Raw genomic sequence first — 27,979 nt, 5'->3', positions numbered from 1 at the left:
GTGCAAGAAGGTTGTGTGTACCCGAGGGGAGAGGCGGTCTGGGCAGCACAAGGTGGATTCAGGGTTTGTGGACACTGCTGCTGGGCTGGAGGACAGAGGTGCTCACCCTCGTTCTGTGCCCTGGCCTTGGCCATTCCCCATGTCAACCCTCTCTTAAACCTCCCTCCTTCCCTCCCCATTAGTCAGGAAGCTGTTCAGTTGGGGGAGCAGGAGGGTCAGCTACAGCAGCCGGCACCCCTCCCCGGGCCTCCCTCTCTGGCTGGCCCCACCCCTCCAGCCACCACCCTGGGCAGAGGCCTCCTCCACTCCACCCCACAACACCCAGAGCTGACTTCCGGCCCTGGAGGCGGCAGCATCCGGAATCCAGCAGGAAGGGTGCAGGGAACCCCGCCCAAGCCCAGGGTGGGCTCAGAGATCCACACAAACCAAACTCTCTGTCCACTTTATATATATATACATCTACAAGCACGCCCCAGCCGCACTCACGAGGCCTGGAGAAGGGCCTTCGGTCGTCCGTCTTTGGGATCAATCTGTCAAAATCAGCTTTTCGGTACAGACTGCTCGCTCCTTTCTGTACAACATGAATTAAATATATTATCTGTCTTTGTGCTGAGTCACAGGACATTCACAGTACAGTGGGGGAGGAAGGGAGGGACTTGTGGGGAGGCCAAGACCCTCCAGGGCTGCCCCTCAGGCTGAGGGGTCGGGCTGGGCAGGGGTCTTGTGTAGCAAGGCCGGGCCTGGCCTCCTCTTGGCCTTGCCATTCGAGATTCAGCCAAGTGTTGAGGAGACCTTGGGGATACAACAGGCGTGCTCTGAAGGGGTGGTGAGGGTGCCTTCTTTGGGGCTGCGGCCCCTCATACTCCCAGCCTCTCAGGATCAAAGCCTGTGCGTTCTATCCCGCCTTCGTCCACCTCAGACCGTGGCATTTACACCCTACCCTCTGGGGAGAGGGGTGGGCAGAGGTATGGGGAGGCTGGTGCCAGGATTGGGTGGAGCATGGATAGGGACACAGGGGTGGGAAGGAGGGAACGGGGTGGGGGGGGGGCAGGGGCTGTGCTAGCCCCAAGGAGCCGAGGCCGGCCTGGCACCAGTGTCAGGGTGACCTTGCATATCTGCGTGTCACCCCAGGACCCTGGCCCAGGGCCGGCTGATCAGCGCCCGGGCTCGATAAGCAGGAACCGCTCTCGGGAAAGGGTGGACAGGCAGGAGCTTGGGTCAGAGCTCCAAGGGCAGTGAGTGCTCTACCACCTGCCAATTTAAGGCAATCCCGTTCAGGCCAGGAAGAGGGGTGGGAGCCAGCTGAGGTGACAGAGTGAAGCTGGTGGTACCAGGCCACCTCTGGACTCAGCTGGACTCCAGCAGCATACGGGGCCTCTGGCCAGGAGAGGGGATGGGAACATGATGAGGGTGTGGAGAAGGGGGGTGGGCTGCTATTCTCTCTGTTGCTCCCGGGACACCCTCCCTTCGAGTGGGGGGTGGTGGGCTTTGGCACACACATTGGCACGCAGGACTCCAGGGTCCTAGACGAGGTGCCGTGCCGCTTCCTGCTCTCAGAGGGGAAGAGGGTGAGTGAAGTGTGGGCAGGGGTGGGGGGGCACGGTGCTGCCCATGTCCTGGGCACGGTGCTCAGTCTGGCCCCTGGAGTCTCCCGCCTGTGTGGGTCCCACGCTGGTGCCCGAGCACTTCAGGGTGAGACAGGGTCTGAGGTCCCTCCCCGCCCCCTCGTCTCCTAGGACAGCGGCTCCCGCCCCGGCTCCAGGGCCGGTGACAGACGGTGTGGTGTGTAGGTGAAGGCTGCAGGGGAGGCATGTGGGAAGCAGGAAGAGGAAACAGCCGTGGCCAGAGGTCTTCTGGGCCAGCCATCAGCCCTTGCTCCTCAGTCCTGCTGGGGCCACGCAGGCCCCGTCCTGCCTGTGGTTGTGCTCACTGTGACCTCTCGTCTCTCGGGCCGCAGCAGGGGGGTCACGGCTCAGAAGATGCTCTGCCTCCGGCTCTTCCCTCGTCCTGGACAACAGAGGGGAGAGGTGGGGCTGCAGAGAGGGGCCTGGGCGGAAGGGGGCCCGAGATCGGGAGGGACGGCCGTGCTCCGGTGCCACTCTGACAGAGCCAGCAAAAGTATGGTCTCAGAAGCCAGCAGGTCCTGGGTTCAAATCCCATCTCTGTTACTTACTAGCCACATGAAACTGTGACTTAACCTCCCCTATGCCTCAGATTCAGTGATTATGGGATTATTCAGCATTAATAGTACCTACTTCAGGGCACCTGGCTGGCTCAGTTGGGAGAGCCTGTGATGCTTGATCTTGGGGTCGTGAGTTTGAGCCCCACGCTGGGTGTAGAGATTACGTAAGAAAATATATATACACACACACAAGCACCAGCTATAAGGGGTGTTTTAGGATGGACTGGAATAACGCACCTGTCACCCCCTCAGCTGTCCTAGAGACATGGTATGGAGGTGAGAGTATTCAGAGTGTGAACGCACCAGAGAGAGCATGCACCTTCATCAGGGCTTTGTCAGTGCTGTGTCTGGGGTGGGAGTTGACAAGGGACACCCTGGAGGAGGAAGCCTGGGCAGGAGATAGGGAAGCCAGCCCCTTCCCCGCTCCCCACGGGCTCCCCAAAGGAAGGCCCATGTTGCGGAGGCCATGCTGATTTCCCCGCTGCAGGAGGGGCTGGTGGGTCCCATCTCTGTTCTTCCGGAGGGAGGAGCAGCCTGCCTGGTCTACTCCAATAAGGGGAGTGGTGGGGGAGCCCCTACCTGGCTGCTGAAAGGCCAGGCCCCGGTAGCCCGGGTCCTTCTGGAGCTGAATCTCCTTCAGGGAGAAGATGGAGGCAGCTGTGACGAGGGAGGGAAAAGGCAGGGAGAGAGCTGGGTAGGGGCGACCTGCTCCTGGGGCCCATGACCCCCCACACCTCCTGGCTGGGGAACCCCTTCATTCAGGACTGGGCCTTTCAGGCGGTGTCTTAGATCCCACAGTTTCTCCCCTTAGGGTCGGACGAGAACCCAAGGAAGAGAAGCCCCGGGCCCAAGGCTGCTCGGCTAGACTGGGATCTGTGGCTTCTTTGCTCCAGCTCTTCCCCCCACACCTGCTGCCCCTTCTTTGCTTCCAGGGCGACCCTGGTCCCCCCCCCCCCAAGCCTCCCCCAGACACTCACTATCTTCGAGCTGGTGCACACGCTCCCCCAGAGACCGGAAGTAGGGGTGGCTCAGGGCGGCCTCTGCTGACATGCGACTCTTGGATTCATACTGAAAGGCAGAGGGTAGGCTATTGGGCCCTGGCTGGGGACTCTGGGCACCCCTCTGGGCAGGGCAACTACTGCACTAAATTAGGTGGCCAGGATGCGAGGGGCCGCAGTCTAACCCAGGAGCCCCCGGGGTCAGCCGCCAGCCTCCAACTCCAAGCCAGTCCTAGGTCTCCACTCTTAGGGTCTCCAACTACCAAGAGAAAGACAGAAACGGGACTTCCAGAGAGTGACCTCCTCTTGGGATGGAAACACAGACGCTAAAGCAACCATGACCACAACATCAATAATAGAAACATTAACATGGGATATCACCAACTACCCTTCGCTGCGTATTTACTTCACGACAGGTCCCATACTGTGTTCCATGATCTCAATTTGTCCTTGTGACCATCTTCAAAACTACGAATTATTAATTCCTCTTTGCAGTTGAGGAAAAGGAAGCCCAGAAAAGTTCTAGAACTTGCCCACGGCTACACTGCTAGTAGGTGGGTCTGAACTGAGGTTCGAGTTCAGAGCACACCCACTCCCAAGTCCCTCTTGGGCCTGGGTTGGGGCGACAGGGTGGAAGATGGGGGAGACGCCTGAGCTCTGGCGGAGGGCCCAGGTGGGGCACGGGGGTTCGGCGCTATTTGGCTGCCTGGGCCCGGCCAGGCGCACACTCACCAGGAGGAGGCTGGTCAGGAGGTGGATGCCTTCGGTGTCCAACCTGCACGAGAACGGAGCGGGCACAAGCCTGATCTGGGTGGGGTGTGTGTGTGTGTGTGTGTGGCCACCTCCAGAAGGGACAGCCGGGACCACGAGCAGGCCAGGAGGTGTGGGGAAGCACGGCTACCTGGGAGCGTGACTGATGAGCGGCTGGGGGAGGTATCGGGGGAAGTTGTAGGCTCTGAACTCCGACAGGGCCAGCACACCGGGCCACGTCTCTTCCGTAGGGGTCCCTGGGGAGACGAGAGGGGGTGGGAAGGGCATGGTGAGGGGCCAGGGCCAAGGGCGGCTTGGAAAGGTGCAACGAAGGAGGCGGGGGCAGAGAATGGCCGAGGCCACAGGGGTGGCCGCCCGGTTGAGAGCGAGGGGGAGCCCCTCTTCCCAGTCCCTTTAGGCGCCTGGGCTGGACAGAGTCCTGGCGCCCCCTGGTGGCGAGAGGGAGGGAGCGGCCGGAGACTGACCGAGGAGTCGGAAGATGAGGTGTAGTTCCTCCTTGACCGTGGAGCCGGGGAAGAGGGGCCTCCCCGTGGCCATCTCGTAGTGGATGCAGCCCACGCCCCTGCGGGGAGCAATGGGCAGGGGCGGCGTCAGGCTGGGCCTCCTCGCACCTGCCCTTCCTAGGGCTGCTCCACCAGGGCACCAAGGATGCCCTGCCTGCCACGGTGGCTCGAATGGTCATGGCTCTGGGGTGGGCGGCCCGGGACACTGGAGGCTGGCACAGCCCAATCCGCCACCGTGGCCTCTCTCTGGGGCTTCTCTCGGCTCTCCCCTCACGCTGTGGAGTTTGCGGCTGCACCCATGTGGCATCCTTAAGCAGTGCTGTCTCAAGCTTTGTCCACGTGTGCCCCCACCGGAAGAGGAAAGTCCATAAATCCACTCTCCTGGGGAACCCCTGGCACAGAGCACAGTGGCCATTCATCGGAAACCTGTGTTTTAGCTTTAAAACTGGGCTGACTTTTCATTCGACCCCAAATCATACGCGTGTTAATTTTCACACAAAAACAATGTATCCTTTCCGAAATTTTCAGTAGAACCGATGCTTGGGGGAGATTCCTCACGTTTACTCTGGAAGGCCTCCCGTACCCTCTGGTCACCTCCTAGGGGTCCCTGGGGGCATGTTTCAGAAGCATAGCCTTGGAGGGTCTGTTTAGAGCCAGGGGAACCCCGGGGTAGTCCAGACTTAGTTTTTCGTATCCAGCTACTTCAGCTGGATGTCACACGGCTTCTAGTCAAAGGTTAGGCAGTTCTTTGCAGAGGGACTTGAGGCCGCGAAAGGGAATGTGGGGGTGTGAATCCCCCCTCACCTTGGCCCCACGGCGCTCACTCACCACATATCGATGGGGGTGGAGTACTCTGTGGACCCCAACAGCACATCGGGGGGCCTGTACCACAGGGTCACCACCTCATTGGAGTAGGTCTTCGTGGGCACCGACTTGGCCCGCGCCAGGCCTGGGGACAGACGTGTCACTGAATCTCCCTCCCCCACAGCCCCCGCCTCCCGAGGACACCGTGGCGGATCCCCCCTCGCCCTGCCGGGCCGTGGCCCTCACCAAAGTCAGCCAGCTTCAGCTCCCCCCTCTCGCTAATGAGCAGGTTCTGTGGTTTCAGGTCCCGGTGCAGGATCTTGCGGCGGTGGCAGTAGGCAAGGCCCCGGAGCAGCTGGAACATGAAAATCTGCGGGAGGAGGGGAAGAGGACGGCGAGTAAAGGAGACAGCGTGTCCCACGTGGGAGACCCTGCGTCTCTGCCCCACGGCTCGGATGGGGATGGGGCAGGGACGGAGGGGCAGCGAGGTGTCTGGAGAAGAGCTACCTCGTGTTCTACCCACGCTGCTCCCCATCCTGGGCTCCGTCCGTCCCAGGGGATCGCATCCACAGAGGAGGGCATCAGGTGTGCTGGAGGCCAGAGAGTTCTCTGGCCTGGGAGCTGGGGGGGGTGGGCGGGTGGGGCACGAAGGGCCAGGAAGGGCCTGGGCGGGGAGGTGTGCCCTTGATTCTTTAACAATGACCAGAAGAGGTCACTCATCCTTTTACGCTTCTCCAGAAGCCTCCCTTTATCCATACACTCATTTGATGGATGGGAAAGTGGTGCTCAGAGCTGGCGAGGGGATTCTATGTCAACAGCTAGATGGTGGTAGAGGGTGTGTGTCTGCACTGGTGGGGTAGAGAAGGGTGCTGACCCCGAATGGCTGTGACCTTGCACACCCTCATACATTTGAAATTTTTTTTTTTAACGTTTATTTATTTATTTTTGGAGAAAAAGAGACAGAACGTGACGGGGAGAGGGACAGAGAGAGGGAGACACAGAATCGGAAGCAGGCTCCAGGCTCCCAGCTGTCAGCACAGAGCCCGACGCAGGGCTCGAACCCACGGGCCGTGAGATCATGACCTGAGCCGAAGTCGGCCGCTCAACCGACTGAGCCCCCTAGGCGCCCCAATCCTCATACACTTGAAGGTCTGAGCAACCTCAGCAGCTGGGCCCCTATTGGTGAGCGTGGGTTCCCACGCTGGGCTTGAAAACAGGTGGGTGACAAGATGGGGTGTCAGAGGGGCGGTGGCCCTCCTTGAGGCCCTCACCTTGACATTGTGCATGCTCATGAGGTTTCCACAGTGGTCCAGATACTGCTTCAGGTCACTGTCCTGGAACACAGAGCCTGGCTCAGCCCTGACTTGTCCTGACCCCCGGCCGGAAGCCCCTCCCTGGGCAGAGCCCAAGCTCCGAGCTGCCCTTTAAGCCCCCCTGGCCCACTCCCGCACGGGAGCATCTGAGAACCTGGTTCTAGAACAAGGCCTGGGCTGCCCCCTCCCGCTGTCCCCACCCCTACCACTGAAAGGAGAAGCCGCTAGCCCCAGCCCGACTCACCAGGTACTCAAACACCAGGGTGAGAGACCGCTCCGTGTGGATGAGGTCATGCAGAGTCACAATATTGGCATGCTTTAGATTCTTCAGAAGAGACACTGTGGGGTGACAGGCCCACCTGGGTCCCTGGGGCCCCACAAACCCCTCATTCCCTCTCTTCCTGCGATCAGCCTCAGGAGCCCCCCCCCCCCCCCAGCAATGACCCTCTGTCCCCAAGCTCCCACTGGGGATCAGGTCAATGAAGCCCTCCTCCCAGGAGCCCCCAGGAGAGCAGGACCCTAGGACGTTGTACCCTCTCGGATGGCGGTGCAAGGTGCCCCCTCCTCATGCTCCAGCCGGATCTCCTTCAGGGCCACGAGGTTCTCTGTCAGTTTGCTGCGCCCCTTGAAGACTGTGGCATAGGTACCCTGGGGACAAGAACCCCAGCCGCACCAGCCACACTCAGGGCCCACAGTCCTCTGTCCAGCACCCTCCCCCTCGTGCCTCCGCTTGGGCTGGGCCCTGCGTCCCTCTTCTCCTTTCACTGATATTCTCTGTTTCCTCCGAGGCCCACCTCTCTATGACTTTCTCCCTCCCTCCTCCCTGTTCAGGATGCACCGTCCTCCCCCGAGGCCCCCAGTAGGCTAGGTGCCCTTCTATTCTAACACCAGTTTTGCCCTTCCTCGTGTCGACGTTTACAGGTCGGTCTCCTCTTTGGGTTCCGGGAGGGAGAGGGCCACGTCTGTAGACCTCCGCCCACCCCAAGGCTCTGCACCAAGCGTGGTAACAGAAACTGCGGACGGCACCCAGTGCTTACTGTGTGCCGGGCACTAAGTGTGCACACGAGCTTATTATAGTAACCTGTTCTGGCCTCACAACCCTAGGCGGCAGTGCAAGTGCGTCTCCATTTCCAGAGGAAGAAACTAAGGCAGAGAGAGGTCATACGACTGGCCATGGCGACAGAGCTAGCAAATGCTAGAGCAGGGATTTGAATCCAGAGAAGTACTTTCAGGCAAAAAAAAAAAAAAAAAAAAGGCTGGATTATGCCCAGAGCCCACGGGCCACTGTGTCCTCAATGTCCTCCAGGACCTGGGCCCCCCTCAACGCCTGCAAAAGGCTGGGCCAGACTGGCCGGCCAAAATGGTACGCCTCTGTGGGGCGGGGGCAGTGAGAAGGCAGGGAGGGCAAGGAAGACGCTGACCCTGCTCTGAAGCGTCCTGCCCGGTCTCTTACCTCCCCCAGTTTGTCCAGTTTCACGTATGTTTCCAGTTTCCCAAAGCCGATATCTGACTGAGAGGGAGAGACACAGGGTCCTGTGAGCTTCAAGGCCCCAGTAGCCCCACATACATGACACCCCCCCAACCAGCCTCTGGGAGGGAAGGGAATGAGACCCCCATTGGTGAGAGGGAAGAACAGAGGCTAGCGGGGATGAGGGCAGCCACAAATCCTGCCTCTTGGCCTCTCCCCTCTATCCCTGTGATAAAGGAAGGAGTCTTGGAAGTAAGAGTTCCCTCCTCCCCTGGCAGTGGAGGGTGTGGAGCCAGGGCTGGGGCACATGGGACTGCCGCACAACTTCTCCCTGTCTGTCTCCGCCTTGCTTGGATGACCAGCTCCCCCTGGGCAGGAACTGTGCCTTTCAGGACCCAGTTCAGAACCCACCTCCCCGGCAGCCTCTCTCATCAGCATACCTTCTCTAGCTCAGTGGTACCCGACCCTTAACAACGAGATTCCTGGACCCCACCACCCAGAGTCTGATTCTGTAGGTATCTGGAACAGGGACCAGAGTCCATGTTTTTTGCAAGATCCTCCCAAGGAAATCTGATAAGCGTCCGCGACTGGAAAGCACGTGCCAGCTGGTCTATGGATCTCACCCGAGTGGAGATCCTGGGGCCCAGAGAGGACTGGGGGCTCAGCCCCAGGCCCGGCGGGACTCTTCTAGGGAAGGGATGTTGACCAAGTACAAGGTTTGTGAGTCTCCTGAGGCCAGCAGGTGGCGCTGGAGGCCCACAGACTACTGCAGGCCTCAGCTGGGACCCTCAAAACGAGGACTGACGTATCCAAGTTGGGGAGAGGATGGTCCACCCTGGTGACCTCTGACCCTTTTAGGACTCACCAGGGATGCTCGGCGGGACATGCGGCTGAGCGGTTTGGGCAGGTCTGGACTCTCCAGCTGTAGCTTCTGCAGGAATTCCTGGGGCAGGCGGATGTCCATGGGTAGAGAGAGCCTCTTACTGATGTCCTACGTGGCCGGGATGAGACAGGGACACTAGCATTTGCTCCAGGGTACCTCGTGCTGTGGGACCCTCGCCTTTCCCCCAGGGCCCGGCTTTCCTGTACCGCAATCCCAGCAGGGCCACACCATGGACTGTGGTCCCAGGCTCACAGCTGCTTCAAAGATGTGCTCAGAGACATATGTGAACACACAGGGGTTGCTGTGTGACCTTAGGAGGTCCCTTCCCCTCTCTGGGCTGCAGTATAACCATCTACGGAATGAGGTTCCTCCAGACGCTGTGATTCCGTAAGCCTGTTTTTCATTTACTTGGGCACATGCATACGGGTCACAAGAACAATAGTCAAATTGTCCAGCCCTTGCCGTGTACCGGGACTGTTCTACGCACTTGGTATATATTAACTTGCCTAATCTCCACGATGGCCATTTTGACACAAGGAGACTGGTATGCAGTGCTTGAGAAACTTGCTCAAGGTCGCAGAGCTGAATAGTGGCGGAGCTGGGATTTGAACCCATGAAGTCTGGCTCCCACGCAACCACCCTCCTTGGGCATACGTTGTAGACGCGTCTGTCACCTGCACAGGGCAGAGCCCTGGGCCCCTCACCTCCATGGAGAAGCGGCGCTGATTCTGCCGCCGGTACTGCATGCCCGGGGACAGCTGCCCAGGGTCCTCCCTGCTGTCTGTCGGGGAGAAGGTGCTGGACGCCGGCTGGGGGTCTCTGCCGAGAGGACTGAGCTGCAGGTCTGAGAGCAGAGGCATGAGTTGCCCACCCTGGCCCTCTGCCCCGGAGGGAGGGGAGGGGTGGGGAGGGGAGCCTGCTGCCCCACCTCTGTCCTTCCCCAGCAGTGAGGGCGTGGTCAGGACGGGCCAGGAGGGGCTGTGGGGGAGCATCAAGGATGGGGCGGGGGTGGGAGGGCAGACACCTCACCCTCATTGCGCTGGTTGTGGAGCTGGTTGAACTGCTCTGTGAACTCGGTCAAGGACTCCTCGATGGTCTCTGTGCGGGGCACGGATAAGGAAAGACGACGCTTAAAGTTCTTCATCTTGTTCATGGTCAGCAGGGACCAGGCAGCAGGGCCTAAGACGGGAGAGGGGAGAAGGGCAGGTGAGGACACAGCACCGGGTCCGTGCTGACACCAGATGTGAATTCTGGGTCTTGGTCTCCGTCTGCCCCTCGAGCTCTGGGGCCCTGCATCCAGAAGCTGGGGTTGCATCTTCTTAACCAAAGTTCGAGCCCCCAGAGGGGAGGACCTAGCAGCTCTCTTCCTCCCTGCAAATCTCGTTTCCCCAGGATCCCCTGCCCCTGGGGGGAGACGGTCACACCATGAATCAATCAGTATAGCAAAGTACTGCTCATAATAGCCGCAGGATGTGCCAGCAGGACCCTGGGGGCCTCACCGGGGCCAGATGGTAACCTTTTAGCTGCTGGAGGTCTAGAGGGTTCTCAAAAGAGGCCTCGAGTGGCAACAAGGGGACCAGAACTCGGTGACGCTCAGGCCAAATAGCTCTTTACCAACTTGTATGTGAGAGCCTGAGTATGCGAACAGCCAGTAAGCCTTACTGATTGACGCCCACAAGCTGAACATCAGCTCTGCCTACAGCTTTGTGACAGAATCTGGCCCCAACTCCCATTTCACCGTGCTACTGACACCTGGAGGTCCCTCTCTGGCTTGTCCTAGGTCCCTGGGAGACAGGAGAAGAGAAGGAAGGGACAAGGGAGGGGACATATGCATCTGAGCGGGCCCGGCCCCATCTCTCCAGCTGGAGGGAGGTCAGGAGCAGCTGAAGGTCTCAGGGGAACCACAGAAGTTTGCCGGAAAAAGAGGGCCCCAGGGACAGGAGGCTGGGCCCGTCCCTCGCCAGAGCCCCGAGGGCGGCAGGGTGTCCACTGCAGAGAACACAATGGGGGAAGAGGGTGGGCTGCTAGGCTCACCTCCAAGGCCCCTGTCCCAACCAGAAAGGGTTCCCTCCTTGTGGCTCCCCAGCCCTCCTGCCCTCTGAGTGAGGGGACACCCCCAGCCACCCAGTAAGACTGCTTCTTCCTACAGACACTTTCTTTTCTATCCTGCCCTGAAAACCAGAGCGGGGCTGGGCCACCTCGCTTCCCCAAATCACCCCCTCCCTGCTCTCCTCCATGATTTCATAAGCTCTCGGTGTGGCTGCCCTCATCCCGCACTGCCCACACCTCCCTCAGCTGCAGGAGGACTGAGAGGCCTCACAAGGGCCCCACTGATGCCTGACAAGAAGACACCCAGGGCCAGTCCTGTGATGGGAGGGGGGCACCCTGCACCCTCTCCCAGCTTTTACCCAAGCACCAGGCACAGCCCATCCCCAGGGGATGCTCTCCGCCCCGTCACTAGCCAGTACCCCGTTGCCGAGGCAACCAGACCCCTCCGGAATCCTCCCGGTTTAAGGGATTATGGGTCAGTAACATGTTTGCTTTGCTTAATGATCATCCTCTGTCCTCAGCCAGCCTGGAAAGGGTCCCTTCCGTGGGCCTGCTGGCTCCTGGCTGCCCCCAAATGCACCTGAGTCGTGGCCCTGCAGCAACCCTGAGCCCAGAGACTGGGGGTGGCCAGGCCCTCTTTCCTCAGGCCGGCAGGTCTCAGCGTAGAGGTCTCAGGTCTGCACTGCCTACCGAGCCCATCTCTGTCAGCGGGTCGTGGAGGCTCACTTAGTTCAGTGAGGACTGAGCAAATGAGGACTGAGCACCTACAGTGTCCAGCCATTGTGCTAAGGCACGGGGGTCACGATGGCGAGTAAAGTGCGGCCTGTGTTCTCAAGGAACTCGGGCTGGTGACACCTTTGATGAGAAGGTTTCAGAAGCTCTTCTACCAGCTTCCTTGGCAAAGCCCAGCAGGCTTGGACTTTCCCGGTTCTCCATCCCTAAGCTCATTCCTGCCAGCCAACCTCAGCCACTCCTCCATGGCTCTTTGCCATCTCGGGCCTGCCTTCCCCTTTTTAAAAAAAAAAAATTTTTTTGATGTTTATTTACTTTTTTTGAGAGAGAGACAGAGACAGAGCGTGAGCAGGGGAGGGGCAGGGAGACAGGGAGACACAGGATCCGAAGCGGGCTCCAGGCTCCGAGCTGTCAGCACAGAGCCCGACGCGGGGCTCAAACCCACGAACTGCGAGATCATGACCTGAGCCAAAGTCGGACGCTCAACCGACTGAGCCACCCAGGCGCCCCAACAAGACTAATTTTTAAAAATCAATGTCAAAAGCTCATTCTGATTAGTTTACAAAGAATAACATTAAGGACGGACCAATGTATTTTCTAATTACATACGTTCTATTAAAATCTGTCATCATAGAATAAATGCACAAAGGAATTTAGTCCATTGAGGCAGAGCTAAACTCCATATTTTAATCCAGATTCTTACACTTTCTAGGTTATCAACACATTAACACAAAACTATAGTGCAAAATTTTAAGGATCCGAACAAAGAATTTATCTTAGTTTTAAGGCAAGTCAGAAAAATTTTCAGTTGAGCAGCACAAGATTTATCAACCTTAATAAAGATTTAAGTAACACACATATGAAATACAACATAAAAAGACTACTTTTTCATGGCATTAACAGTTTTATGTCAGTATGATGTCCTTAAGACACGTGCACAAAGTGGCAGAACTGGGCACACCATAATCATTGTAAGTCCCCATCTATAAATTTAAAAACAAGCAGAGTTACTATTTGTGAGTCCCTCAGTGGAGTCCAATGACCACTCACTGATGGGTGTCTATCAGGAAAGGTTTTGGTTTTTTGTTTATTTATTTTTGAGACAGAGAGAGACAGCACAAGAGGGCAAAGGGCAGAGAGAGAGGGAGACACAGGATCCGAAGCAGGCTCCAGGCTCCGAGCTGTCAGCACAGAGCCCAACATGGGGCTCGAACCCACGAAGCGTGAGATCATGACCTGAACCGAAGTCGCATGCTCAACCGACTGAGCCCCCCGGGCGCCCCTGGTGCCTTCTGTAGGACTCACAGACGGGAAGCTCCCAGAGGGCAGCCACCCCGCTTCACGCTGTAGTGGCAGCCAGCTGAGGGCGAGGGGTGTCCCACAATAGAAGTTTCATGATAGCGGCGGCATATGGGTTCCGGGGACAAGAAGATCTAGACGCGTCCTACCTGTGGCCTCCCATTCCCAAGCAGGACAGGAGAGCGGAGATGTCCCCACCGTACAGGTCCATTGTTTACCAAACGGGCTGAACATTAGCAGCACGAAGGGAGTATTTTTAAAAACTCAGATTCCTGGGTCTCACCCTCAGAGTCTGGAACGGAGAAGGGGGACTGGGAAAACAAACTTTTTTTTTTTTTTTTTTTAAAGAAGCATCCTCAGTGCTCTGGACACGGAGCCATGGTGAAAAGCATCCGATGTCCAGGTAAGGGATGGTAGTTCACCCCGGTTTCCAGCTTCTGTGCTGATGGGGAATCCTCAGAGCTGGGGAGGTGCAGGAGGGCAGAAGGAAGGCATGCTGAGTAAAGCAGCAGACCCCCCACCCCTCCCTGCCAACCACCACTGCACAGAAGGGAAGGGAATGTCTGCCCTGCAGACTGATGCCCCAGGCTTGGTCATCGTTATCCTAGGGCCTCGTGGCAGTGGGGGGGCGGGGGGGGCAGTCACTTGGCTCCTTGAGGTCTGAGCTCTGCCAAGAGGGACTAGTCACGCCCCCTCCTAAAAACAGGGCTCCCCATAAAGCCGTCCTGCAGTCTGGGATTTATGGGATGGCATGTTGGGTTTGTGTTCAGGAATCCACCAGTAGCTGCCATAAATCTTATGCCCTTGCTCTTGTCTGTAGGGAAGGGGGGCTCATTAAAGGCCTTGGGGGAGGGAGGCCCCCAATTTCTGCAAGACTCGCACCTGCTCCTGCTCTCCCCTCACTTCAGTTAGGAGCCAGGAGCCACCGGCTTGGGTCTAGGGTGGGGTGGAGGGTGGGGTGGGAGCTGGAAGGAGGGTGAAGCAGAGGACGGCTTCTCAAGCAGGAATGCAGGGCCACGCGATGCAGAGGGATGGGGACCGGCTGTTCTCCACCCACTCGGGACCCAGAGGAAGTGATTGTCACTGCAGCAGGAGGGATAGAGGGCAGATGTAAGGATGGACTTTCTGATGGTGACAGTGGAGCAGGCGGCAGGGGTGGTGGCCACAGCAGAGAGTGGACGTCTCTCTCTGCTGGGGACAATCGGGGCATTGAGCCGGACAGGGTCTTGGGTGTGACAGGGCAGACGGAGTGGTGAATGGTTAGTTGTTCCCCAGCTCAAGACATAAGATGCCTCTGTCGCTTTTCCCTTGAGAGAATCGGCTCTTCAGATTTGGGGGTCAAGGGGGAAGGGAGACAGGAAAAAGGCCTGTCACCTTGGTGCTGTCTGCCCCTCACCCCCATCTGGGGACAGAAGGGCTCAGTGTGACCCAGCCTGCGGCCGGCCCAAGGCCGGGCACAGTGTGGCCTTTGTCCCTGGGCCAGGGAGCCATCTGGGGCTGCCTTCGTGCAACTGGTGCCAGGGGAGGAGGGGGATGGGCGTGGGGGATGCTGGCCTGGCTGGGCTGTCTGGGGGGGGGCATGTCGAAGCAAAAGGGCCCCCCTCAGGAACTGTGGGGTAGGCCCTCCACAAGCAGATGCCCAACTAGGCCTTCCCTCCTGCACCCCCTGCCAGGGAAGCCTAAAGCTCTCAGCCTACCTGCTGTCACTTTCTCCCGGGCATACACCGGCTAGCCCGGAGCTTCCTGCTGGGGCCAGAGAAGCGGGCAGCACAGGAGGAACCGGCCGGGAGGAAACCGACACTTGCCCTGAGGCCACCATGCACCCAGTGATGAAGGGCTGAACTTCTGGAATGTTAGCCGCAGCACTTACAGATCCACCACTGCACCCCCTTGCTGGCCCGGGCAGGGAGGACGCTGAGGCTCCAAGATGAGAGCTGACTTGCTCAGAATCATGCGGCAACTTCCTGGTCATTGCCGAGCACACAGACTCCGTGACCACACGGCTCCTTGCTTCTCCTAAGGGGAGCTCTCCCCACCCCACCCCTCCCTATGGACGAGGCTGTGAGTGCTGTTTCCTGTTCCGGGTCTCTCCCACCCCCGCCCCGAATTAAAAACCAAATTCAAATCCTGGTGTTACATTAGCAGGGCTGGATGGTGGCAGTGATGTTCTATGATCTCTTTTAGCTTTGGTTCTGGTCCTTCATTTGACAAGTATCTATTGAACAGCTATTACATGCCATGCCCTGTTGTAGACCCTGAGAATCCATTTATGAAAGAAACAGACATAGTTCCTGCCCTCATGGTATTTATATTTTAATGGTGGGGAGCAGCAGACAAGCAAACAAATACATAAATGCACAGGATGTTAGATGGCGACAAGTGCAATGGAGGAAAACAAAGTAGCAGAGAAGGATGGGGTGTGGGGGTGGGGTGTCGCAACCTGAAACAGGGTGGTCAGGAAGGTCTCCGTGGGCAACTGACACCTTAGGAAGAATTCCAAGAAGGTGTAGGCGAGGGAGTTAGTCATGCCGAACCTGGGGGGAAGCAGATCAGTGCGGAACAGGAGGTGCAAAGGTCCTGAGGCAGAAGTGTTAGTGTGCTCTAAGAACAGCAGTGTGGTTGCAGAGGAGGCCATGGAGGAGCACGGAGCAGATGGTGTTGGTCCCCACAGGGAATAGAAAAGTTTTGGCAGATGACTGACATGATCCCACTTAGATTTTAACAGGGTACCTCTGGCTGCTGTGTTGAGAACAGACTGTATGGGCAAGGAAGGAAGCGGGGAGCCTAGTCAGGAGGCTCCTGTAGAGATCCAGGTGACAGATGGTGGTGGCTGAGACCAGCGTGGGAGCAGTAGACGTGGTTGGCTTCTGGATATATCTTGCAGGTGGAGCCAAAGGGATTTACGGACGGATTTGTAAAGGGGGTGACAGCAGGGAGTCAAGCGGGACCCTGAAGGGCTCTGGCTGGAGCACGTGGAAGGATGGGGTGGCCATCGGTGCAGGTGAGCAAAGCTGGGATGGAGGTTCTGGAGGGAAGCCCAGGAACTGGGTTTGGGGCAAGTGTAGATGTCCAGTGGGCACCTGTGTGTAGGCACGGACCACCCGGACACGGTGCAGCCCGCACAAGGAAGACACTAGGAGACGTCAGCCCTTCTCTAGTCTTCTCTCAAGCCCCTGCTAAGATGCAAGGATGTGCCGGAAGAGAGGCCCCAGATCAAGCTCATCAGACACGTCCCTCGCACACCTCTTTCCAGCCCGTGAAGGGCTCTGAGACCCCGGATGGAAGAGGGGCAGGAGGCAGGAGCCCGTCAGCTATCTGCAGGCCTGAATCCCCTGACAAAGAGGGACAGGCCAGGCAGGCAGGGTCCCCCCCCTCCCCCCACCCCTGCTCAGACTGATAACAACTCTCCAAAGCCATGCAGGGCAGAGGACCCCGGTCCTCAGAGGGGAGAAAGCTCCCCACAGCAGGCCAGGCCGGTCCACAGGCCCTTTGCACAGGTAGTCCGGACACAGCCTGCTGCCCCTGACCCCAGGACAGCCTCTCCCAGCCCCTCCCGCCTACCACCTGCCGGGCCCTTACCGGGAAGCTATGGAGGCAGAGGAGGTTGGCAGAGCATCCAGGGAAGCTGGGTAGGAATGTCCACCTCACGGAAGTGAGACTAACGTGGAAGGCAGGGGTCAGCTCCATCCCTTAACCTCCAGGGAGCCAGGCTTTGAGATTCCTCTCAGCGAACCCTTCCGAGAAGCCCTTTGCCTTCTCCCTAAATAAAGCCCCAATCTGCAGCCTGCACCCAAGGTCCTTCGATCCAGCCCCCTTGCTCCCCGGCTTTGCTCTCCCCACTCCCCACAACCCTAGCTCGGCTCCAGCACCTGTACCCCCTGCACACGGTTCAGGCCTGGGGTCTTCCAAGGCTTCCCCGAACCCCCAGGGCCACCGGGCAGCCCTGTGATGGACACAGTCCGAGAACGCGCATAATCTCCCAGGGCCACAGTGAGGACTTTTCAAGTGCCTCTCCCACAAGGGTGCTCTGCTCTCTCTGCCCGGTGCCGGTGACATACAGCAGACAGGCACGTGGTGAGCACCTACTGGGTTCCAGGAACAAGTCAGATGCTTCTCCCAGCCCCTCTTCTGGTTTTGTCCCGTTTCCTTTTCTTTTTTAGATCCCTGTCTCCGTGGTCCCAGGGGCAGGGCTCCAAGGACAGAACTCCCAACTGCCCACTTTCTGGAGGCCAGAGGGTCTGAGCCTCAGTCTCAAAGGCTGCCCACTGGCCAGGATCCTCAGGGCACCCTCTGCTGCTCGCTCCCTGCCCCCAATCCCGGTCACTCTGCCGCTTTGGGCGGGTTTCAAAAGAACAAGAGGCCACGGGCCGAGCGAGTTTGCAGCCGTCATGAGCTGGGACTTCAGAGACTCGCCTTCCTCCCAGTGAGAAGGGTGCCTCAGGGAGCCCTGCAGATACTGCCTGTTCCACCCTCCTCTGGCTGCCCCTGCCCTGCACAGCGTGGGGCTTCGGTTTCTCCAGCTTGTGACAAGCCTCAGGCCCACCCGTCACCCCACGGCTGCCTGGAGCTGTTGCCACAGCAGAAGCCCCGGAGCCCCCATCACGGACCTCACCCCCGCCCCAGCTCCGGCCTGGATGGGAGGCTGGGAGCCTGGTGCATTCTGGGTGGCCAGCCTCGAGGAGGACACACAGGCCCACAGCCGCCCTGCCAGTGAACAGATGCTGCCTGCAGCCTCTGTTTGGAATGCAGGAAGCAGGCGGGGAAGGCCTTCCGGGAGCCGGCCGGGCTGACCCACAGGAAGCATGGTCAGGAGGTGAAGTGTCTGGGGCTCAGGGGGGCCTCTGCTCTCTGGACAGATGCACCATTTACCCCTGCAGGGTCCCACCTGATGGAAGCATCCTAGAGTGAGGGCCACATGCTGTCCAGGCCTGCTCTCCGAAATTCTCTGCCGCTCGGAGTATGGAAGAAACCCCAGCTCTCCCACCTACCAGCACCGTGACCTGGGAAGACCCCCCCCGCCCCCCATGTCTCAGTTTCCTTGTCCGCTAAGTGGAGAGAATACCTAATCCCTGATCCAACTGCCAAGAAGCTGCCAGACTTAACTTTCTTTCTTGGCTACTTTCTGACAATGTCACTCTATTTAAAATCCTTCAAAATAACATCGCCCTCAGACAAAAGTCCAAACTCCAGGGCCCAGCCGACTAGGCCTCTTGTGTTTTGACCTGTCTCCTTCTGGAGTCTCGGCTCTCACCCCTCCCTGGAGGGTCCGGTGTTACGGAGTGTGCTCGGCATTCCCAGAGTAAGCCACACTCGTGCCCCGCAGCCTTGCACAGGTCGTTCCTTTGGCCTGGATGCCCTTCTTCATTGTTCCCTTGGTAAGACTGCTTCTAAACTCCAGTGTTGCTCTCCCTGGAAAGTCACATGTGACCGCACCTCCTTCCTTTAGGTAAAATGGGATGCTTCCTCCTTGTCGCTCCCATTCCAGCCTGTGAACATCTGTCCTTAGACTGTGGTGTCCTTCGGGACAAGAGCAGGGGCTCTGTGAGCTGTTTTCCCAGCATCTTACACAGTGTAAGGAACCTACAAGGTGCTCAGTCCGTGTTCATGGAGTGAATGAGACCATCGGGCCACTGCACCCCAGTGGCCTGTTTCAAGCTCTTCCCTCTGCAGCTATAATGGGGACGAGGCCCATTGTCCTCCCTCCACCCCCCAAGGTCCCCTTGAACCTCCAGGGTGCTCTCTCTGTGTGAGGCATATGTGATTCTCTTCCTACATCCAGCCCAGCCAAGGTCCTGATTCTAAGTGGTTCTCCTCATCAGGCCAGCTCTACTCTAAGCAGGTAGGCCTCGAGCGCAATGGGGGTGAGCCTGGCCCTGCCCTCCTTCCGGGCACACCAGAGCGAGCCCTTCGGCCCAGTCAACCAGCCCTAGTCCCCCGGGACGTCGCTCCTCCTTGGTTCCCCTGACTCTCAGTGGGAACTGGAACACGGGCAGGACTGGTGGGCCAGGGACTAGGGAAAGCCAGGGAAACGCTCACATCTTCAAGGCCTGACAGAGGTGCAGACTCTTCCACGAGGCCCTCTGCGACGGTCCTCCCTTCTCCTCCAACTGGAAAGCCCACTGGCCCCAGCCTGCGGCATGCCAGCCGTCCCCAAGCAGGGCACTTGGCTCCCTGTACTGTTCCTGTTCACCTGTCTGCTTCTCCAGTTTGCCTGTGAGTTGTCAGGGCAAGGACTGGGTCTGACTCGTCATTACATCCCCAGGGCCTGGCACTGAGCGAGCCCTCAAACGATCAGTGAGGGAGTACCTGGAAGGTGTGAGTTCTGAGTTCTAGGGGCTGTTCAGAGACAAGAGAACAGCCAGGAACAGCCAGGAGACTGTCCGTTGCTCACTGGCCTCGAGGCCTCAGCTGTAACCGAACCTTCCTTCTCTAGCCCTCCACTGATGGCAGTGGTGGGGGCCAGGGGGCCACTGAGGCATGGGGGGAAGCTGCCTGCCCCACGACAACTCCCTCAGTGAGGTCTGCAGAGGTCTCTACTTGGGCTGATGACCCACCATGATGGCTAGACTGGTGATGGAGAAAGTCCTAAGGGGGGGTTCCAACCAAACACCATCGATTGGGGCCTACAGGGCTTGTGGGGAAGGGGGGATGACAGGGCCTGGACCTTCCTCATGGGTTCCCATCCCTCAGGGGCAGACTCCCAGTGCCTCACAGGTCAGGTGCATTATCCGGGATCAGACCTTGACCTTGACCCCTCCTGACCCCCTGACTGCCCACTTCTCTAGCCCCTCTGTGTGGGCCCCACACCAACCCTGTTGATATTCACTCTCTGTTGTTCTCTTTGGCTTCTTACGGTTCAAGGAATGGAGGCTCATGTATCATCTTCTCATATTTTCTTTTTGACCCTTTTTGAGACCCAGCTAAGTCTAGTCTGCAATCTTTAAGGAGGCTCTGAATTTGCAAGTGATACGATGGGACAAGGTGCCCTTCCGCCAGTTCTAGTCCTGGCAGAACATCCCAGACCAGAGGCTACAGCAAGGGGCAGTGTAGGCAAGGCCTGTCCCCACACTGTCCTGCTTCCAAACCGGGCCCGCCTCCCCCCCCCAGGGGAGAAGCCTGCTCCTTTCAGCAGGCTCCATTAAAGACCCTCAAGGATGGGATGCCTGGGTGGCTCAGTCGGTTGAGCATCCAACTTCGGCTCAGGTCATGATCTCACGGTTTGTGGGTTCGAGCCCTGTGTCGGGCTCTGTGCTGACAGCTCGGAGCCTGGAGCCTGCTTCGGATTCTGTGTCTCCCTCTCTCTCTGCCCCTCCCCTGCTCATGCTCCATCTCTCAAAAATAAATAAATGTAAATAAAATAAAATAAAGACCCTTAAGGAAGGTCCCTCAGCCACCTAGCCCAGCATTTTCATTTTTTTGTTGTTTTTGTTTTGTTTTTTAGATTTAATTTTTAAGCAATCTCTATACTCAACATGGGGCTTGAACACACAACCCTGAGATCGAGAGTTGCATGCTCCACCGGCTGGGCCAGGCGGCCCCAGTCTAGTGTTTTCAAAATCCCAAGGTCTGGAACCTTTTCTTCAGTCCCAAAGGAAACAGCTCACACCTGTGTCCTCTGCATTTGCTGAAGTTTAGAGGCCGGTGCCCACCAGCTTCCACACGATAATAAGGAGGAGAAATAAGGCCTATCAAGTTCACCCACCCTGTCCCTCATCCATGGAAGAAGCCCAGCTTTCATGGTGGTCTGTCACAGGATCTTTGTTAACATCAAGCGCTGGCATCCCTGGGGACCTCTCAGTCTCAGGAGCAGGGAGGGCAGGAGGGGAGGCTTTCCCAGCATCTCTCGACTCCGTTCCTATTTATATTCCACTCCCAGTCGCACCCCGCCCACCCCCCCCCCAAAGTCTGGCCCACATTCCAACAGGACCCCCGGCCAATATTTCCCAACCTTTAAGGCAAGCTGGCCTCCTCACATTCAGTAGGGCTTCCCTCCCACCAGGCTGGGCCCAGGCGGCCCCCTCTGCCCAGACCTCCTCCCACCCCTCCCCGCTTCCAAGGCGCCCTCCGAACATCTCACAGTTGTTCAGCTTATCCTCTAAATGCCCCCATCAGTGGCCCCTGCTGCCTGGAGCTCAGGCTCCCCCACTGGTTTTCTCCTCGTCACTCGCTCCTTCCACAAGTACCTGCTCTGGGCCAGGCATAGTCCCAGGCTCCACGCCCCGTCTTCCCCTCCCTCAGCCTCCCAGCTCTCCTGCTTCTCTCTGCCCCTTGCGTCTGTCAGATTCACTTCCTCTACCTGTCCCTCAGTGCCCGGGCTCCCCAGAGTTCCCTCTCCGGCCTCTGTTCTTCCCCTCCACACACTTTCCTGGTGACCTCATGCTCTCCCGTGGTGGAAACCACCAGCCACGTGCCGATGACTCCCAGACCCACAGCTCTGGCCCCAGCAAGCCCCGGAGCCTCAGTGCTACCTGTAGATCTGACCACCTGCCGGGCCACCGCCGTCTGGATGTCCCCCCACCAGGGTCTGAAATACTAGAATAAACCTCACTGGGCCCGGATGTAGCAAATAGTTTGAGATGTGTTTTTAAGTGGAAAGGGCAGATGTGTACAACTGGGAAAGCTGTGTGTGTGCTAGATAGGCACGTGTCATACGTATACACTTACACGTGTCGACTTGTAAATATGAACACTAGATACAGTCCAGAAAGATGCAGGTTAAAATGCTAACGGTAGTGAGCTCAGGGTGGCAGAATGGGGGTGACTGTCGCATCTTCTTTTTGCTTATTCGCATCTTCCAATACTTCCACAATGGCCATTCATTGCTTATTTTAAAAGAAGTAACACTTCTTTTTAAATAAAAAGAAAGTATTTTTAGATTGAGATTCCGAAACTGTTTAGTGCAAGCCTTGGGAGGGCTATAATTATCTGGAACAGGGATTGGCCAACTTTTTCTGTAAAAGGCCAGAGAGTCAATATTTTAAGCTTTGGGGGTCATATGGTCTCTGTGGCAGTCACACAACCCTCCCCCCGCCCTTGTAGAAAAGTCTCCAGAGATGGGGCGCCTGGGTGGCTCAGCGGGTTAAGTGTCCGACTTCAGCTCAGGTCATGATCTCATGGTTTGTGGGTCCGAGCCCCGCATCGGGCTCTGTGCTGACAACTCAGAGCCTGGAGCCTGCTTCAGATTCTGTGTCTCCCTCTCTCTCTGTCCCTCCCCTGGCTTGCGATCTGTCTCTCTCAAAAATAAATGCACATTTAAAAAAAAATTTTTTTTTAGATACCCAGAGACCAGATGTAACCAAGTGAGTGTGGCTGCATTCCAGTAAACTTTGACTCGTGGACAGTAAAACTTGAATTTTATGTAAGTCTCCATGTCTTCGAATATTATTTTCTTCTTCTGACTCTTCCCCAACCATTTAAAACTGTAGAAACCATTCTTAGCTCACGTGCCATACTGCAACAGGCTGGACCCGGCCGAGAGCCAAGTCCCTTGTCCCCGAGAGTCCAGTGCCTGTGTGACACTTGAATCCAGCACCCCCTGCTTTGAGAGTTTTTTTTTTTTCCCCTCATTATCTGACTGTGGGGAGGCCTTCCAGGGTTTCCTGGTTCATCTGAGCCGTGGCAGGGACCAGGTCCGCAGGCCTCCACTGGGGAAGCCCCTGTCCGTGCTCCAGAGTTTAAAAGAACGGCAGAGAGAGTGTCCCTCCTGGAGTCTCAGAGTACAGCTCACCTGATCAGCATGACCGGCAAAAGCTGGAACCACAAACCAGCAGTCTTGCATGGAGCTTTAGAAATCCCTTGATCTGTGCCCTCATTTTTCAGGCGAAGGCAAGACTCTCAGAAAGGGGAATGGGCTGCCCAAGACCACTCAGGCTGAAGAGGCCGAGCTGAGACCAGAACTGAGGGCCTGTGACTGTAAGTGCAATGCCCTTTTTGTTCCCTCAGGGACTGCAAGGACCTGCCCAGAGATAGCTCTCTCTGCACAGGGCAATATCACCTAGACAATCATCAGGCCACCCAAGGACCCGCTTGCCTAGGGAAGAAGCCATGTCAGGTATGGCCTCAGCCCAGAACACGGCACCCAGCCCAGCCACAGTGGAGGGTACTGCCCGCTGGGCTCTGTGCCAGGAACAGGGAGGGGCTCTGGGACCCCTCGTCTGGCCTCATCCCAGAGGTGGTCTGGAGACCCAGCATTGCTGACGTTTTGAGGGATACCCTCCGGCACAGGACCTACCTCCTACTTGCTTCCAGGCACCGAACCCTGCCACGGACACGGGGAAGGACCCAACCCGGTCACCCAGCAAGGGTCTCCTCTGCTGGATGGCTGGGGCCAGGGGAGACAAGCAGCCCCGGTTCCTGAAGGGACCCCCAGAGGCAAGAAAGGGTGGGTTTCTTTAGGGAGGCAAGATGTAAGGACAGAAACCATTCTGGAGTTCTGCTGGAACTTACCACGATAACAATAAAAATGCAGAAGGTGCCTGGAATGAGGGAGGGAGGAAATGGCTTAGGAATATTGCCCTTCTGGATTTGAGGCCTAAGCCCTGGTTTCTTCAGGGGCCATGCAGAGGCCAGGCTACCGAGAACTGCTACGCGTGTCCCAGTGACTCTGCTGGCCACCGCTCCTCGATAACGACACGAGGTGAGGCAAAAAGCTAGGAGGGCTGTGGCCACGACCTCACAGACATCCTCGTAACCACACAAAGTAATACTGCGACTCTCCCCGTTTTCTAAATGAGGAAACTGAACCTTGGGTGAACAAGTCCCTTCACCTAGAGCAATCGCTCACTGAACAGCAGGGGCAGGATTTGAACGAACCTCAAAGTCTGTAAAGTGCCCCCACCCATGCAGGACATTAGACGGGCACTTGTAAAGAATGAGTGAAGGCATCAGCCATTACGGAGTCCTCTTGTCTGTCCCCCGGCCCCCCCCCCCCGACCCCCCCTGATTCCAGGGAAGACCTGAACGTCGGGAGGTGTGGTGGCAGCACAGGGTGAGACCGCCATCCGCGGTTCCAAGAAAGAGGCTCTCACCACCGTCCCTTCAAAATTCTGGCCAGTGTCTCTGCCACCAGCGTGCCCTGTCTCAGCGGGGACACTCATGCCTGCAGGGAGCTTCAGGACCCTTTTTGGTTGGAAGCTAAACCTCTTCCTTGCCTGCCCACCCCTCCCCCTCTGCAGACGAAACTGGGAAAATTTCAGAAGCAGATGGGCTCTCCTTCAGACAGGAGTTCTGGCTGAGATGCGCCTACAGCTTTCCTTCTTCCTTCATCTGCTGCCGCACCACTGGCCAGCTCCTGCCGGGCCCGGCCCCCAGCTCTGGGGCGACCCCCAGGACCCCAGCCCCCTGCCCCAACTGCCAGAAGCCCAGCCTCAGCGCTGGGTTCTGTGGGTGTGCACGCCGCTGTGGGGACCAGGACGAGACAAGACTAGCCGTGGCGTGTTCCCACCCCCTGGAAATGGCAGAGTGCCCACTCAGCAGCTCACGCCAGGAGGGCAAAGGCAAAGGGTCCAGGGTGGGGGAGAGAAGGGGTTAGGGCAGGACACAGGGCTAGAGAAGAGAAATGTGACTTGTTCCCAACGAGGTAAAGCTGATCAGGTGAGTTTGGACCCAGGCCAGCCACTCCCTCATGGACAACAGAGCCAAACGGGGACCGTCATTAATTAAGTAGTGAGCAAGGGTCTCCTTACCCCAGGAAATGGAGGCCCCGCCAGAGGCCTGTCAGAGCAGGAGGCTGTTGGTTTTCCAGCTTCCGGTGCCCCCCTCACTCATGCTGGAAACTAGAGGGCGGAGTCCCTACCACACAGACTCCTGGTCCCCTCCTGGCAGGTTTCCATCCAACCCTTCTTTCCCAACCTGCAAGAACAGAAACGATGTGCAGGGCCCAGCCTGCTGGAATTAGGAAAGCCTGCCTCAGTCTCTACCCCAGAGCCAGGCATGGTGTGATAACCAGGAAATTTCCTTCCCAAATAACCGTCCACGGTACAGCTAGCGGTCATTTAACATCTGCTGCGTGCCAGGCACTAGGAGTTGTTTTATTTAACTCATGTGACAATCCTCCTTACGATGAGCCCCATTTCACAGATGAGGACACTGAGGCTGAGAGAAGCTCAGGAGTTTGCTGGGGAGAAGGGAGTCACACAGCTTGTATGTTCTGGAGCCGGAGTCCAACAAGACCCTGGGTTTGCCCTCCCGTGTAGGTCTCAGACTCAGCGAGGAAAGGAATCGGGAGGGATAGACAGACATGCCGGACAAAAATCCCAGACAGGGTGACCCCCGAAAGAAGACGCATGGCTGGGGTAGCAGCTGAGAAGACAAGCCAGGCTCCACCCTACAGCATGGGGCGTGTTTGCCCGGCCGGCCGACGACAGAGTCTGGGTCTACAGAGAAAACAAGTACAGCCGTAAAGGCAGCTCCACGTCCCCTGGGCCCTGGGGGGTGGCTTCCAGGGCAGGTGGCTGGATCCCAGGAGATCTCAGACCAAGAACCCACTTGTTCCTCAGATCTGGTGCCTTCTCTCCTGCGACCCATGGAGAAGCCTGGCTCTGCCTGGCACAGGACAAGCAGGGGGGCCTCATTTACTCGGAGCACCACACCCATCCTTCCTTCTCCTGAGGACTGATGTCAAACCAGAGAATCCCCAGAGTGGGCTGGGATCTCCTTTGATGGGGCAGGGACTGCGAGCAGGGAGCTCGGGGTCGGATGAAAGAAGGCTGGATCCCACTTATGTGGGACTCTGGGAAAGTTGGCCCCTCAGAGTCTCTGTTTCCTTGCCTGTAAAATGGGGCTAGTAATGCTTACTTTATAAAGCCGGGTAAGACACTGCTTGGCACCCAGTAGATATTCTATAAATGGTAGCCATCAAGGCGTTCAGAAATCGGATGTAACTACTGAAGTCTACTCTGGTTCCGGGAAGCCCCATGAATATGGGAAGAACAAAGGCTCCAGGCTCCTGGAAGGGCATGGGCAGACAGCGGGGAGAGTCCCAGAACCCCAATGGGCAGTGAGGTTGCAGGGGTCGGGGGAGGTCTGCCTCACAGGTTCATCAGTCCAAACAGGAGGTGGCTGGGGCAGAGTAATCCGAGACAGGAGCTTTGCTGTGGCAAGGTGACCCTCTCTCCAGACCGCCTTCAAGATGCAGACCCAAACCCAGAAGCCACTGTTGCCTGGGCCCATCCTTGCCTCCCCTCCACCCTCAGCAATTTTCCCAGCCCCCTCCCAAGGCCACACTAAAGGTAGGGGCTCTCCCAGGGCCGGCAGTGCCTGTCAGCCCGTCCTCCCAGCATCCTGGAGGCCTCTGCTCCCTCAGGCCAGCGTCCTGGAATGTGCTGTGTGCCCATGCCCAGTGGAAAACGCCACCGAACATGCTGTATCTCACAGGGTACTGACCAGGAGGGGCAAGCTGGTGTTGGTAGTGAGTCACAGCGCCCAGGCCGCAGCTGGGGAACTGCTGAGGGTGAGGCTGGGGGGAGGGAGGAGATTCGGGGGGAGCTGACCTCCCCCCACTCCTCACACCACCCTAACTTTGCGGCCCCCCCCTCCCCCCCCTCCTCCCCACCGCCTCCCTGTCAGGAAAGGGTTTGGAGAGCCTTAAAGAGGCCACTGGTGCCTAGGGGCGTGCTGACCCCACAGCACAGAAAATCAGTCACTGTCTCAACAGCCGGAGGCCCACAGGGCCTGCAGACAGCTCCAGGGAACCCCTGCCACCAACAGGGAGAGAGGAGAGGCTTCCAGCCCATTCCCGATTTCAGATCCCCGATCCTCTCCCTCCAACCACCCGCCCCCCCCCATACAGCAGAATCCTCCTGCCACATAGCGCAACAGGCCGCCCGCCCTTCCCCACCGCTCGCTGTATTATTAACCCTTCGCCCACGACTGCTGCGGGGTGGGGGCCGCTGCCCCGTGGTCTCCCTGGTGGGCAGAGAAGAGGCAGCAATCCCCAGAGGCCCCAATCCATCCCCCTCTCCCCAGCGCTGGAACCTGCAGGGCTCCGCGCGTCCTTCCACCTTCACCCCAGGGCTCTGGTCTCCCACCCTCCAGCCTGCCACTCTGGAAAGTTCACCGGAGCCCAGAAAGCCCTTCAAGGCGCGATCTGGCCCCACATTCGCGGGTTCTCCCGTCACCCGGAGACTCCTGACCCTTGCCCTTTCCAGAAGGAAGGGCGACTAGAAAGCGCCTGGTCGGAGCCTGGGTGGAAAACTTTGCTTCCTAGGGTTCTGACCGGAGCCCGGGGGCCAAAGTGAGTCCCGGCGGAGACTCCCTGGGTGGGGGGTGGGGGAAAGCTGCGGCTGCAAAATAGCGCACCTGGAACTTGGGAGGGGGCCGCACGGGGCATCACCCACCCCCGGCACACTGGCCCCTACGCCTCGTGATCTCCGATCTCCCCGCGGCGCTCCGGCATTTCCCTCCAACCTCTCGCCCCAGGGCAAAAGCAGACCGGCGCCTTTAAGAGCCGCTCCGCTTACCTTTGCTCGGTTTACCCGGCGCCGCGGTGCCCCCTCCTCCGACCGCCCCCTTCCTCCCCCGGCGCGCCGCCCGCCCAGCTCTCCGGACACGGCGCGTCGCCCGCGGGACTCACCGCGCGTGTCCTGGGGGCCGCGGCGCGCCGGGTCCCGCCCGCGACGGCCGGGGTGCCGCGGGGCTGGGCGCCGTGCCCTGCGCCCTGCTGGGGTCCCTGCCCGGGCGCGGGGCTGCTTCCCCTGCTCCGGAAAGGTGAGCGGCTCCCCAGAGGAGCCGCAACCTGAGCTGGAGGAGGAGGAGGAGGAGGGAGAAGGGGAGGGGAAGGGAGGGTTGGAGGAAGGTGGGGAAAAGGAGGGAGGGGGAGGAGGAGGAGGAGGAAGGGAAAAACCCGGCCCCCGCCAGAGTTTTTCACGTGTACAAGTTGACTCCTCCCCCGTGCCTCCCGCCCTGCCCACAGCCGCTGCCAATCCCCAGGGCTCCCTCTGCCCGAGTGCCCACCCCTTTCTCCCACTCTGGGAACCAG

General features: G+C 58.4%; 1 protein-coding gene across 2 annotated transcripts; it reads right to left on the bottom strand.

Moving 5' to 3' along the window:
- Positions 1 to 1,884: 1,884 nt before the first annotated feature.
- On the bottom strand, positions 1,885 to 27,626 carry CDK18 (cyclin dependent kinase 18). 2 transcript variants are annotated; one of them, XM_042976666.1, is made up of 16 exons: positions 27,575 to 27,626; positions 9,952 to 10,101; positions 9,627 to 9,766; positions 8,905 to 9,030; positions 8,025 to 8,081; positions 7,105 to 7,219; positions 6,816 to 6,910; positions 6,530 to 6,592; positions 5,505 to 5,628; positions 5,283 to 5,403; positions 4,416 to 4,513; positions 4,082 to 4,187; positions 3,913 to 3,955; positions 3,160 to 3,250; positions 2,762 to 2,839; positions 1,885 to 2,007 (listed from the first exon to the last, which is right to left on the bottom strand). In XM_042976666.1, the coding sequence occupies exons 2-16, from the start codon at positions 10,073 to 10,075 to the stop codon at positions 1,973 to 1,975; spliced, it is 1,416 nt and encodes a 471-aa protein (XP_042832600.1). In that variant the 5' UTR covers positions 10,076 to 10,101; positions 27,575 to 27,626; the 3' UTR covers positions 1,885 to 1,972. The 2 variants fall into 2 exon arrangements, with proteins under 2 accessions (XP_042832600.1, XP_042832599.1); XM_042976665.1 differs by lacking the exon at positions 27,575 to 27,626 and having other exon boundaries at positions 9,952 to 10,272.
- Positions 27,627 to 27,979: the final 353 nt, after the last annotated feature.

Source organism: Panthera tigris, chromosome F3, assembly GCF_018350195.1.
Source record: "Panthera tigris isolate Pti1 chromosome F3, P.tigris_Pti1_mat1.1, whole genome shotgun sequence".
Classification (NCBI taxonomy): Eukaryota; Metazoa; Chordata; class Mammalia; order Carnivora; family Felidae; genus Panthera; species Panthera tigris.
Note: the sequence above shows the minus strand (reverse complement) of the source record. Positions and strands in the feature narration are given on the sequence as shown.

Coding starts and splice junctions, on each gene's coding strand:
- CDK18 (XM_042976665.1), bottom strand. CDS start 10,237: ATGCAACCCCAGCTTCTGGATGCAGGGCCCCAGAGCTCGAGGGGCAGA. Junction 6,911..7,104: donor TTGCACCGCCATCCGAGAGG/GTACAACGTCCT, acceptor GTCACCCCACAG/TGTCTCTTCTGAAGAATCTA. Junction 4,514..5,282: donor TCCACCCCCATCGATATGTG/GTGAGTGAGCGC, acceptor TGCTCCCCGCAG/GGGCGTGGGCTGCATCCACT.